Genomic DNA, 16,830 nt, shown 5'->3' with positions numbered 1-16,830 from the left:
AATCAAGACAAAACTGTCTTCGGGCTACACGGAAAACTTAAATTCAACTTAATCTTTAGAACACTGCTCAAATGCACTGAAATAAATCAAATATAGCTTATGAAGGAATACGAGAAAAACAAAATAAAGACATGATCCATAATCTGCAGCCTGCGGGTTTGTTCTCTCCAGCTTTTTTAAAGTAGCTTTAACTGATGTTTGTACAATGACGATGCATCACAATGTGTGAGTCACAGAGGAAACAGACAATCATCACTTAACTCTGCAGTTACTTTCTTCAGCGTTCTGCGTCACAACTTCACTCTCGGCTCCTATTACAGCTAAAAATGATAGAATATATATAATACTGTATAATATTGATCTTGAACAGATATAGGACACTAGACAGACACATGTATAAATATCTGTATATTTAATGTGATGTGTGTAATATCCAACTTGTACATCTTAAGTCTATACACCCCCCCCCCCCCTTTTTTTATATGCTTTTATGACATTTACGAGTTGACTATCAAGGCAATGATACGTCAGTGTTGTCTTCACAGCCTCGTTTTCTTGCTTTGAGGCCAAAAAATCAGATTTAACCAAAATTTAACCAAACCAAAACATGAAATAATATAAATGTCATGATTTTCCATGTAATTTTCATTTGTTTTAGGAGATTCAACCTCAAGCTGCTTATATTCATGCATCAACTACTAATAATCATATGGTGCAAACAGTACCGGACGGAAACCTCCATTAAATCACATTTTCTTTTGCAGGTTTTCCAGGAAATTCATTCAAATCGGAAACAGAGGGAAAGAGAGGAACCAGTGACGGAGAGATTTATTGAGGAAGATGAATAAAACAAAAGAAAAGAAAAATGCAGGAAGAAAAGAAACTAGTGATGGAACAGGGTCGTCTACCTGAGAGCGAGAGGTGGAAAGAGGTGTCGTGGGGGACACAAAGCCCCTCTCATTATTTTCCAGTCCACTGGGAAGCTGGTTTCTGTTCTCGCCACAGGGCTCAGTGGTTCAGCAGCGCTCCGGTGTTTCCTGCCCCTCGCGGTAATAAAAGCTTCAATAAAAGGCTGAATTAATCACATTGTATTGGCCTGTGTGATGGATGGAGCCAGCATCTCCAAAATGTATGAATCAAACCTTCACCGCGGCCTGAAACGCATCATTAAATATCAGATTGCAAATGTCCAATTATGCTCGCTGCATAAATGATTTAGCAACAACTAATAACTTTCCAGACGCAGGTGAGGAATGTGATGAAAGTAATAAACATTAGCTGGAGTCAGATGAAAATGCACGGAGGGAAAAATAGACGGTGGAGAAGGAGAAGAAAGACGGACACTGGACGCTGTGATGCTGTGGAAACAAGTCTTGAGTGTGAGATGTACAGTACGTGTGTGTGTGTGTGTGTGTGTGTGTGTGTGTGTGTGTGTGTGTGTGTGTGTGTGTGTGTGTGTGTGTGTGTGTGTGTGTGAGGGTGTAAATGAGTGAGGCTCGTTCTTAATGAACTTACAGCTCATACAAACACAAACACAGTTGCCAGGGACGAAAAAGGGGGAAATGCAGAAGCAGGGAAATGAGGGTAGGAAACGAGGGATCTGAGGATGAAGAGGAGGATGAGGAGGAGGAGGAGGAGGGGAGGTTAATTATAATTATGTAGCAGGAAATGATGGAGCGATAACAGAGAAGAAGGGAGGAGAGGAAAAAACAAGGAAGGCAAGGAAAGACAAGGACACTGGAGTCGGTTCCAGCTGTTTTCAAACATGGCCTAGTTATAACCTCAGTGTTCTCACAGCAGATTCACGCTTCACTTGATTCCAGTGGTTTGAACGAGGAAATCTTCTTCTTCTTCTTTTAAGGTTTTTTAAATGAGGTTGTTCATAATTCAGCTGCCCGGCAGTGACTTGACTGGTTTAGACTGAAGAGTTATTTACAGAGTAATTTAAATGAAAGATGGACGACATGTCTCCACTTCCTCCCACTCTCCAGAAAAATGTCCTGGATACGAGCGCTGCCGTCTTCCTCTCATCATTGCTTCATTTGAAGCCACAGTGAATTATTTACGCTGTAAGCATATGAATTTGAAAAGGACGCATGTCTCTTTAAAGGCAGCATGAATGACCCTTACTTAATTTGCCTTTCTCAGGGGCCTCCTCTCGGCTCGGGGCCCCAGGCCTGCTTTACCCACCTTGTTGCAACGCCCCTGCAGACCGGTTGACAATGTGCAACAGCGTTCCTGCCTGAGCATATCGTGGTTACAATCTTCACACAATGTTTCTTGATGGTTGGTGTTTTTAGTTGCAGGATAAAAGCTGAAGAAAGAGCTCGACATCTTATTCTTTATTATTTAGAAAAGTCAGGACGACGGATTCAAACAATCTGTAACTAATGGATTTGTGATAAGAAACCTGATCCTGCAGAGGAGAGGAGAAGAAACGAGGGGTGAGCTGGTGAGAGGAAAAGAGGTTGGAACTGGGTGGAGGTGAAAGAGTGTAGATAAATGTGCCAGTGAGACACAGTCGAGAGACGGAGATTAAACTGCTCCACAGCCGAGATAAGCAGCAAATGAGAGAGTGGGCCGGCAGAACATTCAGAGAGTCGGAGAGAGAGAGAGAAAGGGGGAGAGAGGGGAGAGAAGTGAGAGTGCAGTGGCTGGAGGGTAAGAAAGAAGAGAGTGTCATCTAGAGAGAGAAAGAGAATAAAAGAGTGGGAGCTCGTGGAAAGATTAAAACCTCTGTTCCTGGATCTGCGAGCTTTAATAAAACAGCTAATGTACGAGAGACGGTTTCTTCTCTGCTCGCGGTCACATGTCTGCAGATTCTATCTGACCCTAATAACAGACGCAGCTTTTCATTTCAGAATTCATTCCTGTCATCTCAACAGAAGGCCTCGCTCGCTCTCCCTCTCTCTCCCTCATGCATTATAAACACCCCATTACAACTTGTTGACTTGCACTCCGCCGCCCTGTGGCATGTCAGCGGACCACTCTGCAGACAAATCTAATCAACGGCCTCGTGGTGAGGTGCACCGACGGACGAGCAACCCGCACTGATTGTGTTATTCCCCCACATCATGTGGCCCCGAGGCCTCAGTCTGAACCCCGGCTGACGGCTCACGATCTATGGCGACCGAACTCGACTGGGCTGAGATAACGGCCTAATCTAATGCTGCTGAAGTCACGCGCAGACGCCCCGAAGGGCCGCCGCGTCTCAAATCTCCTCGTCTCCGGATCGCATAACAATCGGTCTTCCGGCCCGCGCTGTAGCCGGAAGTGGCGGGGCCCCGGCAGGCCTCTGATCGGAGGCCCCTGGAGACCGGGCCAATGCCAGCTGGCAGAGAGCGCAGGACAGACAGCCAGGATCTGAGGGACAATACGACGCTGGCACACACAGCCTGCTCGCTCTCATTTGAGATGTGTGTCTGCGTATGACAGCATGTGTGTGTGTGTGTGTGTGTGTGTGTGTGTGTGTGTGCTATTTTAGACTTGACAGTATCTTACTTTCAGCAGATCCTTGGGAAAATCCTGGCCTTCATTCAGTCCCTCCAGGTTTCCGACGAACTGTGTGCACGACATCCTCTTGCCAATGTTCTGGAGACACATGAACGTGTGTATTTACTTCATACTAATATTCACACGTTCACACGTTCCTCGTGTATATTCGTGTATTTTACAAACTGCCCCCTCGATAGAATCCATTTCAATAATTTCAAATAATTAGATAATTTGATTTCATGGAGACACAAACACACAGATGATCCTCGTGTCGACAACATTCACAGAATCACTGCCTATCTGGACCATTTTTCTTCAAAGTAAGAGCACAACATTAATTTTGTTGCTGCATTGCTTGACACTGAGCCTTTATACTGAAAAGGCGTTAACTTTGGATCTGAAGTTTGTGACAACATGTAAAATAAAATAAAAGCAGTTCAGTGAATCATTCTTGAAAAGTAATAAAATAAATTCTCTATATAATCTTTCATTGCAGATAAACCAGGTATGATAGTTTAATTTCAGAACTGAGTTTCAGGTTTCACTTAATATTAAATCAAACTCAGTTCAAAAAAATAAACTTAATCAAAAGATAAACGACCCAAAAGTCTGAAAGACTCAAAGAATCAGTCTCTTCTCTAGTTGTGATGATCACAGTCACAACAAAGGTGGAATTTAAATCAGAGGAAACTTCCCTGATCCTCGACCCTCTGAGCTGCACCGTCACTGAGCCGCCGATGGCCCAGATGTGCTCCGAGTTCAAAAGTGGCAGATTAGAGAAGAAGAAGCTCAGCGGGCGGAACGTGCACATGCAGATCAGCTGGAGTCTTACTTTTCCTTTAAACTCTTCAAACTCCACTTTTGCTGTGTTGATCTCTTTATCTGACAACACGTTCCTCTGCACTCACACTGGAAAGTGAACTCTCTCCTGCACACTCACATAAACAGACACACACTCGTACGACTCACTTGACCGTGTAGATCCGTGTTGAGCAGCATCAGAGCACAGGTCAGAGTGTGAACTGCGTCTGGAGAGAGAAAACAGAATCACCTGAATATGGATCCACTTTTATAATCAGCTGATTAAGATGTTAAGATTTATAAATAACAATAATAAATATTAGAAATAGCTTTCAATAAACAGCTGCACCACAAAAACGTTAGCATCTCAATAACACTAATAATAATAAGAATCTAATTTATTCGATGCTGTGGATTCAGTCAGTAGATATAAAAAAATCTGATTTTAAATATTCGATACCAGTTTTTTACGCTTTACTTGAGTATTAATGTATTTTAATTCATTATGCACAATTATATATATTTACATTATTATGATTTGGACATTGCTGCAAAAATCTACTTTGTTTTACTGAATTTTTTTTAACATATAATTAATATTATCATAGTAATTCATAGTAATTTCTGTTCATTATGTAGTATTACTTCGTACTTCTACACTGTGGTGCTGATACTTTAAGTTATATAAAAAAAACACCTGCAGCCCAATGCATATTTTAATTGAATGTGCAGTATTTAATATTTAATGTGTATAATTCCCTGTCCTCGAACAATGTCCACTATTTAATGTAAAATACATAATTCATCACGTTGCTGCATTGGGACAAAACTCCGAAGTAAACTGTGGTCGGACATATTAAATATGGAGGAGATGATGGTGGCAGTGAGGACACGTCTCTGCAGAACTCACCCTCCGTGGGCATCACGTTCGGGTTGCAGTCCAAGTATCGCCTGGAGAAGTGTGACAGCACCCGCTCCCGCTCCTGAGTCTCCCCCATCAGAGCAAACTGTCTGAGGAACGTCCTGCAGCCGCAAACACGACCACAGTCACATCTACTCCAACACACTCATCCATCACAGGCCTAAAACTGTTCTCACCGTTTTAATCATAACTCACAGAATGATTTAATCTTAAAACCATACGATGCATCTTACCAGTAAACTTAAATAATCATGTTATAATATTACACAATAAATATTACAGATGTGATTCAATGATTTTAAAGGTCTATTAGATGAAAAATAAAAATGACTGATTATTAAAGAGTAACACTAGTGTTTATGATGAAGAATACCTGCTCTATATAACTCATATCTATACAAACTGAATGTACACAGAATGAAGGGTGCAGGGCCCCAGATGTCCTCTAGAGAGCAGTGTTTACCAGTGGAGAGCACAAACCGACAGAGAGAATATCAAATATTATTACATTAAATAAAAGCCACCGCAACACAGACACGACAACATCTCAACCAGAGACACAACACGTAAAGATCTATCTTCACTTCACATATGAAATATTTAATGTCTGCACTAAGAACTCAGGTTAAATTAATTCAAATGTGCGATTACTCATTTCTGTCTGCACACTTCAATCAGCTGCATCGTGATGTGAGTGGTCACCTCAGTGCTTGGTCGAGAGCGAGGCCGGTGAAGTTGAAGAAACTCAGATACTCCTCTGCTACCATGCGGCTGAAGTCGTTGCTGCAGACGGACGGATATAAAATAACATGCGAGGAGTAAATTAATAAACTTGGAATAATAGAGGACAAGATGAGAAAAGCTCTGCAGGAATCATCACAGCACAAAATATCAATACAAGGTTCCGATGCCAGTTTTCTCAGTTCAGTGAAAGGCCTCAGTTCCGTCTGACACTGACACAGGCAGAGAGATGAAGACCGGAGGCTCAAGAGAAAATAACAAAACAAGAAAAGACAAAAGAGAAGGAGATTCCCAGGGTGCATCTGTCAGAAAAGGAGGAAACCCTTTAATCCCAAATTCTTTCTCATCAGCACGAGCCGGCAGCGGAGAGAGTGACAGCTGATGGAGCTGCAGATCTACTACAACTCTTTGTGAGCAGAATGTAAAGTGATGGACGCTACATGTGACCCTGAATGATTTGCTTTCATTAGTGGAACTCTTGAACTCCCTGATTCTGTGTGTCAGTGCATGGTTAATAATGATAATCATGATACATGAGCATAATTTACAACCCAACAACCCAGCAGCTCACTTCTTGCTGAGGTGGCGAGCTACGTCAGACTTCCTGAAGCCATCCAAGTTGAAGAGACGTTTGGCGAGGCGTCTGGCGGCGGCCACGTCGGCACGGTGGCTGCCGTTGGTGAGGGTGTCGCTGCTGCTGAGACCCAACCTGTCGCTGAGGTCCTGGTCCAGCTCAGTATCCGTGGCCAGGCGAGCCTTCTCCCTGCTGAGGGCGGACGAGCAGAAAGAATAAGAGATTAAACTCTGACACAGATAGATGAACAGAGAGGGATCCGAAAAAAAGAGAAACGAAAAGAGAAGCACACGAGAGCAGAAAGTGGGGGGAGGAGACTGAGGAAGAATTTAAGTCTGAGTAGATAAATAATTGATCAGGTAAGAGAGGAAGAATAAAGCTAATAACCGCAGTGTATCTATACTTTAGACCAACGTCTGATCTGTTCAGCAGAATCAAGTCTTTTACGACACGAACAGCAAAGTACACGAGGAAAACATCAAGACTGATCCAGAGAAAGCAGCTTCACGGAGAGAAGGAAGATTAAAGATGATAAATGATGAACTAGAGAATAAGGGCAATAAGAAATAAAGCACTTGTGTTCACGTTAGCATTTTATATTCAAACACAACATTTGCACACACACACTTCCACTCTCATGCTGATTACATACTCCATGAAATCAGTGTTTGGTTACTGGTCTTAATATTTCAGTTTTCTTAATAAATTGAGTGTTAACTGTTTAAAATGACGTGTGAAGGAACGTGTCTGTAAATAACGCACATACAGGTGCAAAGGTTTCAGGCTTCAGATTCTCTGTTTTGGCCCCAGATTGATTCCGCAGCACGACAACACGAGTCCAAACTCAGTCAGAGAGCAGAAAAGCATTCAGAGACAAAGAGACGTGCAACAGATGGTCTGAGCCCCAGAGACCTGACCTCAACCTCACGAAGAGATGCTCTGCAAAACAAGTACCCAAAAAAACTGTGTGCAGATGTACTGAGAAGAACTGGAGCAGTTTTAAATGATGCACTTTGCATGAAGTTAGAGAAACAGTTCACCCTGAGCGTCTGTTCTCTGTGACTCTGCTGAGCGGGTTCGATCTCCTGCGAGAAGAAGTGACTGAGAGTCAGCATCAGCTCCAGACAGATGAAGAGTGAAGCTGAACTGAGATCAGTTCAAAACACTGAGACGTTATTAACAACCAGAGTTTATCTGCAATGTTCAGCAGCAAACTTTGAAAATGCATAAAAATCTAAACAGAGTTTGGTGGATTTACAAATAAAGACTTTATTTTTGAGGCCTAAAACTTCTGATGAGGTGAAAAGTCTCAACCTCTGGGGAACATGAACGTCTGACAGACCCTCAGGTTCCACCTACCTGTGGCAGGACCTCCTGACGGTCAAATACCGCTCCTCTCCCACTGCGGACGCACCATGACAGCAGAAGACAGAGGGCGTCCTCATTGCCGTCCCCCGACCGACACCTCTCCTCAGACTGCTCCCCCGACTGCCCCTTCCACTCCTCCTGGATTCGTAATCTGAACGCATCACCATCCTGCAGGGAGCAGGAGCTAACGCAGAGGAGCTAACAGAGGAGCACCTGTGGTCGCTCCCAGGAGGCCCCACATTCCTCTGCTCGGTTTGAAGTCTGACGGAGACTTGTTTGGTGTCATCTGAGCGTCACAGCCGGCCTCCTTCCCCCAAAGTAAAAACACGTTTTCCCCTCCTCTCCTTCTCTATCGTTTTCCCTCTGAGTCTGTTTGCTGTTGTTTCTTTCCCCTCCTCCCGCCCTGTTCCGCTGTGTAAACTCTCACTGTCCCCTGCTGACCTTGGATTGGACGCATGGCATGAAACTCGGCTTGTCTGTTGCCTAAACCACCCCCCCCTCGCCTCGCCGCCCTCCATTCATTCCTCTCAATCTCTGTGTGCGTCTCCGATTACACACATTCTGTCCTTTTGGGTGTTGCACAAATTCTAGTCCACCTTGTTTCTGGTGGTTGCTGCTAGCACACCTTCAGAGAAAACAAGGAGGAGGTGTCAGGTTGAAAATATCCACTGGGTGTGTACCTCAACAACCGTTACTGCCCCGAGGACCGAGTACGTCGGAGGCCTTTGTCAAGTGTGTTTACAGCAAATGCTTCACCGGGGCCTGCAGGACAGTTCAGAACCACGAGACTAAGCCGGCACAGTTTAGGCGCCGCCACCTGTTAACATTGTCCCGTCAAGTGCCAGCACAATGCCGAGAGGTCCTGAGAGAATCCCCCCCGACTCAGCCTCTGCTTTAACGGTATCCCCGCATAATGAACCCCCTCTCACTCGACTGGGCAGCTCTGCACAATGAGCCACTGTCTAATGGTACAGACTGGATCTGAAAAGGGTGATGTGAGGGAGAGAGGAGGAGGAGGAGGAGGACGGCGAAGGAGGAGGGTGGGTGAGAGTGAAATTCCAACTTTTATCAAAGTATGGACAGGCCTGCAGAAATATTTTCGTCTGGCTGCGAGATTCCAAAGCTCCAGAGCAGCTCAGGAAAGTGAGATAAGATCAGAACTGAGCAAACAAACCTCGGAGAGTTCAGAGTTTTCTTATGAAAAGTTTGATCAGGAAGAAGTGAAGAAAAAGAAAAGACGACAAATCTAAAGTGTGATTTTGTGTTTGAATACGTTTAGACGATTAGATGGCGTGTGTTTATAAAGCACTGTAGAACATCCATTCACACACACATTCATACAGAGCATCAACGTGCAACACTCACCACTACACAAGCAGAGAGGGGGCAGACATTAGGATCAAACTGTCGAGCGTCTTGATAGAGAACGACCCGCTGTACCTCCTGAGCCACACCCTCCAGAGCAAACACACACACACACCTCTGTTATTCACCTGTCACTCTAACCAAAGAACACTCCCTTTGCCTACTTGTTATCTTCTTGTGCCATCTAGTGGCCACAGCAACACGGTGACCCGGGTCTCTCGCTCTGCAGTGCCGTCACACTAAGTTAGGGTGACATTCACAAAGCCAGGTTACGTCACCGTCACACAGGAGCACAGACTTTTACCTCCAGAGTCACCAGTGGTCCCACATCTCTCTTTCTATCTGTCGCCCGCTCTGTCTCTCATAAAGTGTGAGCGGAATAAGGACAAAGGATTCTGGGTATGAACAATCCTCGTGAAGGGAAGGTGGGAGACTGAGGAGTCTTTGGGACGAGTCAAGGTGAATCCCTCACTGCTGCAGCAGCCATCTGTCTAATATCAGCCACACACACACACACACACACACACACACACACACACACACTTACATAGACCGACACACAAAGAATGAATTATACATATGCACCCACAATAAAACACCTACAGATGCACGAGTGCTCACTTCAACATCCAGGAAAATATGCACCAATGGACACACTCACATATTTAGCATGCACACACACTCTCACACACACACACACACACACACACACACACACACACACACACACACACACACACACACATCCTGCCTGTCAGGCAGCAGAGTGACCACAGGGAGCCACTTCAGAGCAGCACTGCAGCACAACTCCCTCAACGAGTCCATTAACGGACGTTTCTGACCACAGAGAGGAGGCAATTAAAACTGCATTAAAACTGAATTCACATCTAAACTCCACCGTGATTTGATCCTCTGTAAGAGTCGTGTCAACAGTTTATCACACAAACAACGTAACGTATCATGACCTCGACCAGATGCTCATATTAAAAAGATTAAAAGAAGAAAATCAGGAAATTATATTTCAGGACAAACATGATCCAGATTGTTGATTAATCATCACAACACGTGCGTTTGCATCAGGGTGATTTGAGGTTCACCATCTTGCCCGAGGATACTTCGACATGTGGAATGGGGGAGACTGGGATCAAACTGCCAGCCATTCACATGTCGGCCTGCTACCACATCCGGCCGAGTCGTCCCCAGTCACCAGCCTGACTCCTGCTTATCAAAACTAAACCAGAGACAATAAAACTCTTTTATTTATCCACCACATCTCGTCTGTGTCCTGAAATGAGCCGTAACACGAGGGCCCCAACTGAACATAAACTGTGATGCTGAGTCTAAATCTTTTTTATATCACCACTGGGTCAGCTGACCTCATGTAAAGGGAAAAGTGGATCCCTCTGCAGCTCGTGTCAGCTCCACGCTCCTTTAAACATCTCTCCTTTACAACCTGCAGCTTTCTGCTGCGGTTCACTCTCACTGCTCCCGTCGCCATCTTTTCCATCAGAAACACAACTGACGATGATCTCCCAGCAAATCAAAGACAAAGTTGGGGACTAGCTGGTGAGAAAGCTGCACGGAAAGCTGCTGAAAAGCCAAAAATTCCCCTCAGGAGACGGTGGAGACCAAATCAGAGGTAAAAGAGTGAATACGGCTTCAAAGTAATGGAACTTTGTAAGTGGACAAAATGTGACTCACCTCAGTAAAGAGACAGACGGGTTACTGTACCAGCTGCTCCCCAGCTGCGTACACTCCCGTCCTCTAGGTGGCGTGTCATCTGAACCGCTGCTCAGCCTCTCGCTGGAGGGGGCTCTGGTGGCGTCCGAGTCCCCGGTCATGGTAAAGATAGAATCGGAGAGACTGGGCCTCTCATCGTGCGCCAGTGGGGCGAAGCTGAGTTTGACGATCTGCCTGGCGCTCTGACACACCAGCCCGTGGATGGCAGGGGTCAGTGTGGGCAGGTCGAAGGTCAGGACGGTTTGCGTGCTGGAGGTCAGCAGCTCCTCGCTGTCCAGGCTGTTGTACGACGTCCCTTTGGCCCGGTGAGACTCCATGATGCTCTCAAAGTGGCGGCTGAAGGTGTCCTCCGCAGCACAGCGAGGACCCGAGACCAAGATGGGGGATTTCAGGGCCGGGTGGTGGTTGTCGAAAAACGTTTCCATTGGTCTGGACGGAGAGGGAGGTTTTAGTGAGACTGCAACAACACAGCTGTGTTTATAAAGAAAAGATTAAATGTGTGTTAACCAGGGAAACATCCAGAAAGAAGAACATCTGTATTTCTAACGAGACTGATCGAGTTGTTTCTGATTTAAAACTGTTTGTGATCTACTTGAAAAATAGGTTATGGGTGTGATCCAGATTCAGATCTGAATTTAGGTCAGAGGAAAATCCTGCCTCCCCAGTGTTGTGTGTGTTTCCAGAGAACTTGTGTGACGTTTGCTCGTGTTCACCTCTGCAGGAGGTGTCCAAACACGTCTGGGTCCTCCTGAGCTGCAAACCGCTGCTTCCTGTTGTCTCCTTGCATCCTCACACTGGCCCAGCTCACCATTTCTTCCTCCTCTTCCTCCTCCTCATCTTCCTCCTCCTCCCCTCTCTGTCCTCTTCTGTCCTCTGCCTCCTCCCCGTCTGTCCTCCCATATGCCAGACCACCCAGAGGGCTGCTGCCCGTCCCCGGAGTGCCCTGCACGCTGCGGTTGCTCCCGAACGCAGAGTCAGCATCCTCCTGCTCAGCCAGCATCACCTCGTCTATGTCCGTCTCACGGTAGCAGCGGAGTGGGACGGCGTCCAGGTCGGTTTCTGAATACTTGAGCGTCCGGCGAATGATGCCGGTTTTGGGCGATGTCCCGATGATGGCCGGAGGAGGGGTCACCAGCTCGACCTCCACATGCTGCACCTCATGATTGGCAGAGAGGAGAGGCAGGGAGGATGGAGGAGTCGGGGTGGGAGACTCACTGGAGTTACCACTGGGGGGCGCTGTGGAGTTTTCAAGAGAATCTGAAAATGAAGAATATAAGATATTTATATTCCAGAGATATGTGATAAATGATCCTTTACTTTATTCGATTTAAATTTTGCACCTGCATAAAAAATACTTTTGTTATTTTTGCAACTGATCAAAATGTTTTTCTGGCATCAAGAGAAAAATGTAATCTTGTACATTTACTAATATGATTTGTGTATTTCTCATATTAAGAATACACACACAATTACTATAATAATATATAATAATTTATTTGCATTTATAAAAAGTTTTTGGGAAAAACCTATTTTTTCTATTAAGAGTAAATATTAAATTCTGTAAGAAACTCTTCTGATCATGAGATTGTAAATCTCATTTATAAATAAACTGGTGTAACATTTTAAAGCTGAGAGGAACCAGAGGCGGACATGTTCTCACTTTTCTCCCCCCTGCTAGCAGCCTCCTCAGCAGGGGTCCCGAATAAAAACTCCCACTTGGCACGAGCGATCCTCTGACAGTGGAGCGAGGGCACGGGCACAGTGCAGCCGCTATCCGTCTAAAACATGCACACAGACACAAAACAGAGGCCACAGAGGATTTCAGGAAAGACACAAGTCAGAGTTAGCAGCGATACCAAGAAGCAGTTAGCTTAGCTTAGCATAAAGACTGGAGGCAGTTTGGAGACTCACCTGTATTCCTGAGGTCACAGCTCCAGTCTCGTTGCTCTGGTGACTGGACTGACTGGACTCTGGCGACACACAGTCCCTGTCGCCCAGGCTGCCCGTCACCCCGCTGGAGCTCCGGGAGGACGACCCCCCCATCCCCCCGTTCTGCTCCGCCTCAGGAGGCTCCTCGATCCTCCGCTGACGAGGCTGCTGCCCTGCCCCGTATCCCTCCACGTCATTGCCGTATCCTTCTTCATCACAGCCCTCATCCTCCTCTGGGGAGTCCAGCACCACTGGTCCCAGGAGCAGGATCTCCCTCCTCCTCTGCTCTGCCCGTTTCTGCTGGGCTGTGGGGCTGAGCGGCCTGCGACATTGGCTGGAGTGACCATCAGGAGGCTTGTCGTTGTTGGAACAAAATCCAGGCTCGGAGCTTGGCCTTGGGTTGTTCTTTACATGATCCCCCCACTGCTGCCTGGACGTCCAGCTGACCGGTGCCTCCTCAACACTTTGATTGATAAAGAGCCTACGAGCAAGCTCAGTGCAATCCCCTTTCTCAAAAGAGCTCAGGTCTTCTGTCCTGTCCAGGCTCGGAGACCAGGAGTCCCCGGTGTACTGTGGGGGCAGCCGGCGATGCAGGGTGGGGGTATCCGGTGCTCGGAGCTCAGCTTGGAATAACCTGGGATCCCTCACGGGGGAGCAGATCTCAGTGGGAGGATGAGAGGGACGGAGGAAACGCGAGGGAAGCGCGGGTGAACTCTGAGCTGCAGAAAAAACTGAGCTCTGATGCTGAGGTTTCTGAAGGACCTGGTCGTAATTAGCACGAGAGTTTGTTTCATATGAATGACTGAGTGACTGCAAGATGGAGTTTTCAGGCTGGTGAGCGTCTGTGTTGTCAGGTGCTGGCATGTGTCTGTCGTTTAAAGGGATGTTCATCTTAAGCATTTGCTGAGACGTTTGTGCATTTGGAGGCAAATTGTGAAACCCTCCAGAGGTTGAGCTGCTTGTGATCTCGCCTAAAGCATTGTGCATCGAGGACCTCCTCGCCTCAGATAAAATGGAAGATACTTTGGTAGCCTCCTCTGCGAGCCTGCGAGCAACTTCAGGGCTGTGAGCTGGAGACGAGGATTTACTGTCGCTTAACTGGTTCAAGCCCTCCACTAAATTATTGCCAAGTTGAAGGATCGCTCCCTGTGGTGAAGAGCTCCTGTTACAGGTCCTGTGGATGTGTCTTTTGGTGGCTGGGCTTCCCACCGCCGCCCTCTCCTCCCCCGACCAGTGACGAGGGCTCTGGGTCTCCACACAGGACCCAGGCCTGGATTGAGAGGACTGTCTAGACTGGGAGGAGAGCTGGTCCGATGCTGGGCTCCGAGGCAGCCCCAAGATGGCCTGGCTGCGATCTGTGAAGTGGTCTTTGGGGCTGATGTTTTGATGCTGAACAGGAGAGCCAGCCCAGGACTGGCAGCGTGGCTGTTTGCTGCAGCGTGAAAATGAGGTTTGCTCAAGGGCATGGGCCAGTTTAATCCTCAACAAAGGGGAGCCAAACTCCTCCACAGCTCTTTGGGTAGCTGCCCGGCCGATGGGGTCCAAGGCTGGTTGGCGAAAGCTGGGAGAGAACGTCTGCTGGTGACTTCCTGGTGATTGGAAAGTCAACTTGGGACTTGAGCTGCACGATGAATCAGGACTCCCAAACCAAACTGGGTCGCTGAGCCGTTTACGAAAGTGGGAGGTGTTGGATCTTTCCTCTCTGGTCCCCCTCATGCGTGGACTGTCCACCGTCTTCACGTTGGACTTCTCAATGTAACTGAAGGTGACCACGGAGCGTTTCCCGTCGCTGACTTCCTTCTCGTTTAACCTCCGACAGCCGGGAGGTGTGTGAGGGAGGGTGATCCTTCCGGAGGGAGGCGGCACTGGTGAAGAGCGGAGGACAGAGACTCCATCGCTCCTCCTGCTACCTGTGGGTGAGCTGCTGGACTGATGGAGCGGGAAAGTCTCAGTGTTCCGACATGCTGACGGTCTCTGTGAGCAGTCCTGAACCAGACGATGAGCAGGGGAGGAATGTGTGGCCATCTGACAGGTCGTCTGGGCCGTCAGCTGAGACAGGAGCTCCGCAGGACCGTCCTGAACCGAAGCAATCCCTCCTTCATCTTCTCTAAATGCCCCTTTTCCTCCGCTCTGATCTGGGGCTGGCCTCACTTCCACATACAGATGAAGGACTTTCCCAGACTGGGACATGACCTCCTCTGGGCACGAAATGAGGACAGAGAAACGAGATGGAGCAGAGTCTAAAACAAGGAGAGGTTCTTTCTGTCCTTTTCTTCTTTTATTTGTCGGCTTGTGTTTTTGTTTTTCTGCTGGTGCTGCATGTCAGGGATACAAACGTGCTCGTGGGACAGCTCACTATTCTTTATGCCTGTGAATGAAAGAAAGGAGCATTTGTCATCTTTTTTCAGGGGACACCAGAAAAAACACAGGATATTCCAGCGTTGATGACACATATGATATAACAACATTGGAAATGTGGGACCCATAAAAGTGATGAACCTGCTGAAGTTCAATACTTTGTGAAGATCCATGAGACGCAGACTTCAATAACTTCAAAACATTGTATTCGCTTGTGTTGTGACTTTCTGCAGTTGTTTATTAAATTGCACGACCTCCGTACCCTCCCTCCATGTTAACTATCCTGTAACCATATTCTCACTCCTGCAGATTTGGCCACACGACATTTTACTCTCACACGTGTATCATTTCCTCTGGGATGCGTGTTTCAGTGTTGTGAGGTGTCAGAGAAGGAAATCCTCATCTGCTCTGTGACTCACCACCGATAAGTCCCGGTGACAGATCTGTAACTTGATCCTGAATGAAACAATCCAGCGCTCGGAGATGCATCAGCTGAGAGGATTGTGTTTCCGATTGTGAGAGAGTGTAAACAAGCACATAAAAAAATCCGATGAGCCTGATGCGGCTGTGTTTTGGGAGCAGCTGTGACACTAATGCAGAGATGACGCAGGAACATTCAAATGAGTAACAGCCTATTTAGTTTCTCACCTGTCTCCCTCAACCCTGATCTGTCAGAACTCCAAATCTACTTGCACGTCAAACATCAGCTCCAGGACGCCCACAGCGCTGCCGCACATCATGCACCAAACGACCACAACCCTCATCACAGACACAGTGTTTTAGTTATTCTGCATTTAAATCCTGTGCTGCAGCCACTTCTTCCCTCTCTGTCGAGCTTAATCCTTTGGCGCTTCCTGGACTCAGTCGAGCTGAATTCACTGCGACTGCCACTGTTTGGCGTTCACGCAGCACAACTTTCCAACGCCGCAGACAACAGAACTCTTGTGTGAAAAAAAAAGGATGGTGCGCTCCAGACGGCTGCCAGCAGCGACAGATTGGAGTTGCCGTATGGTAGCAGTGGGAGAGAACGTGTGTGTCGAAAATTGAAGTTGACAGAACAAAGAGAACTTGTGAGCGGGTTGGCACGCAAGGCGAGCAACGTTCCCTCCGTGACCCCGAGAGAAGTTTCTGCCCTCACTTCAAAGAAACCAAAGTCAATCTCAACAATCTCTTCAGCTCGGCACATTCTCCTCTTGGCTCTTAATTATTTCCCTTAGCTTCTCCGTGTGGAGTCTCAGCACGCTCACAAGCTGTTTGCTGCACTGTCTGACCCTGACCTCCGCCTCCAGCGAACGAGAGAATTAGCAAATCTTAAAATGCAGTACGAGCTATTTCCCTCTAATTAGCAAACAAGTCTCACTGCCGCTACATTTGTCACATTCACACCTCAGAGCTTCCCACAGATACAGCACTCACAACACAGGCCTTTGTCCAGTTGTTGGCGGCTCCCATTGTCTTCGGAGGTGTGAAGAAGACGACCTGGCTCCTTGGCTGCATCACAAACGTGACAGATGCATGAAACCACAAGGGTGGATGT

At 47.0% G+C, this 16,830-nt stretch overlaps 1 protein-coding gene across 7 annotated transcripts in view; it reads right to left on the bottom strand.

The window, feature by feature from the left end:
• LOC109644657 (PH and SEC7 domain-containing protein 1-like) overlaps positions 1-16,830 on the bottom strand; it is a 46,704-nt gene that overhangs the window by 21,494 nt on the left and 8,380 nt on the right. For 5 of the 7 annotated variants that reach the window (XM_069517259.1, XM_069517260.1, XM_069517261.1 and 2 more), the window contains exons 2-10: positions 12,918-15,303; positions 12,667-12,784; positions 11,720-12,263; positions 10,968-11,435; positions 6,531-6,725; positions 5,921-6,001; positions 5,207-5,319; positions 4,465-4,523; positions 3,502-3,591 (exon numbers count right to left, since the gene is read on the bottom strand). In XM_069517259.1, coding sequence (XP_069373360.1) covers positions 3,502-3,591; positions 4,465-4,523; positions 5,207-5,319; positions 5,921-6,001; positions 6,531-6,725; positions 10,968-11,435; positions 11,720-12,263; positions 12,667-12,784; positions 12,918-15,125 — 3,876 coding nt within the window. In that variant the 5' untranslated portion in view covers positions 15,126-15,303. Of the gene's footprint in view, positions 1-3,501; positions 3,592-4,464; positions 4,524-5,206; positions 5,320-5,920; positions 6,002-6,530; positions 6,726-7,892; positions 8,325-10,967; positions 11,436-11,719; positions 12,264-12,666; positions 12,785-12,917; positions 15,304-16,830 lie in introns of those variants that run through there. The other 2 variants (XM_069517263.1, XM_069517264.1) reach the window with 2 other exon arrangements.

Source organism: Paralichthys olivaceus, chromosome 21 (genome assembly GCF_024713975.1).
Source record: "Paralichthys olivaceus isolate ysfri-2021 chromosome 21, ASM2471397v2, whole genome shotgun sequence".
Classification (NCBI taxonomy): Eukaryota; Metazoa; Chordata; class Actinopteri; order Pleuronectiformes; family Paralichthyidae; genus Paralichthys; species Paralichthys olivaceus.
This window is presented reverse-complemented; position numbering and strand designations above follow the sequence as displayed.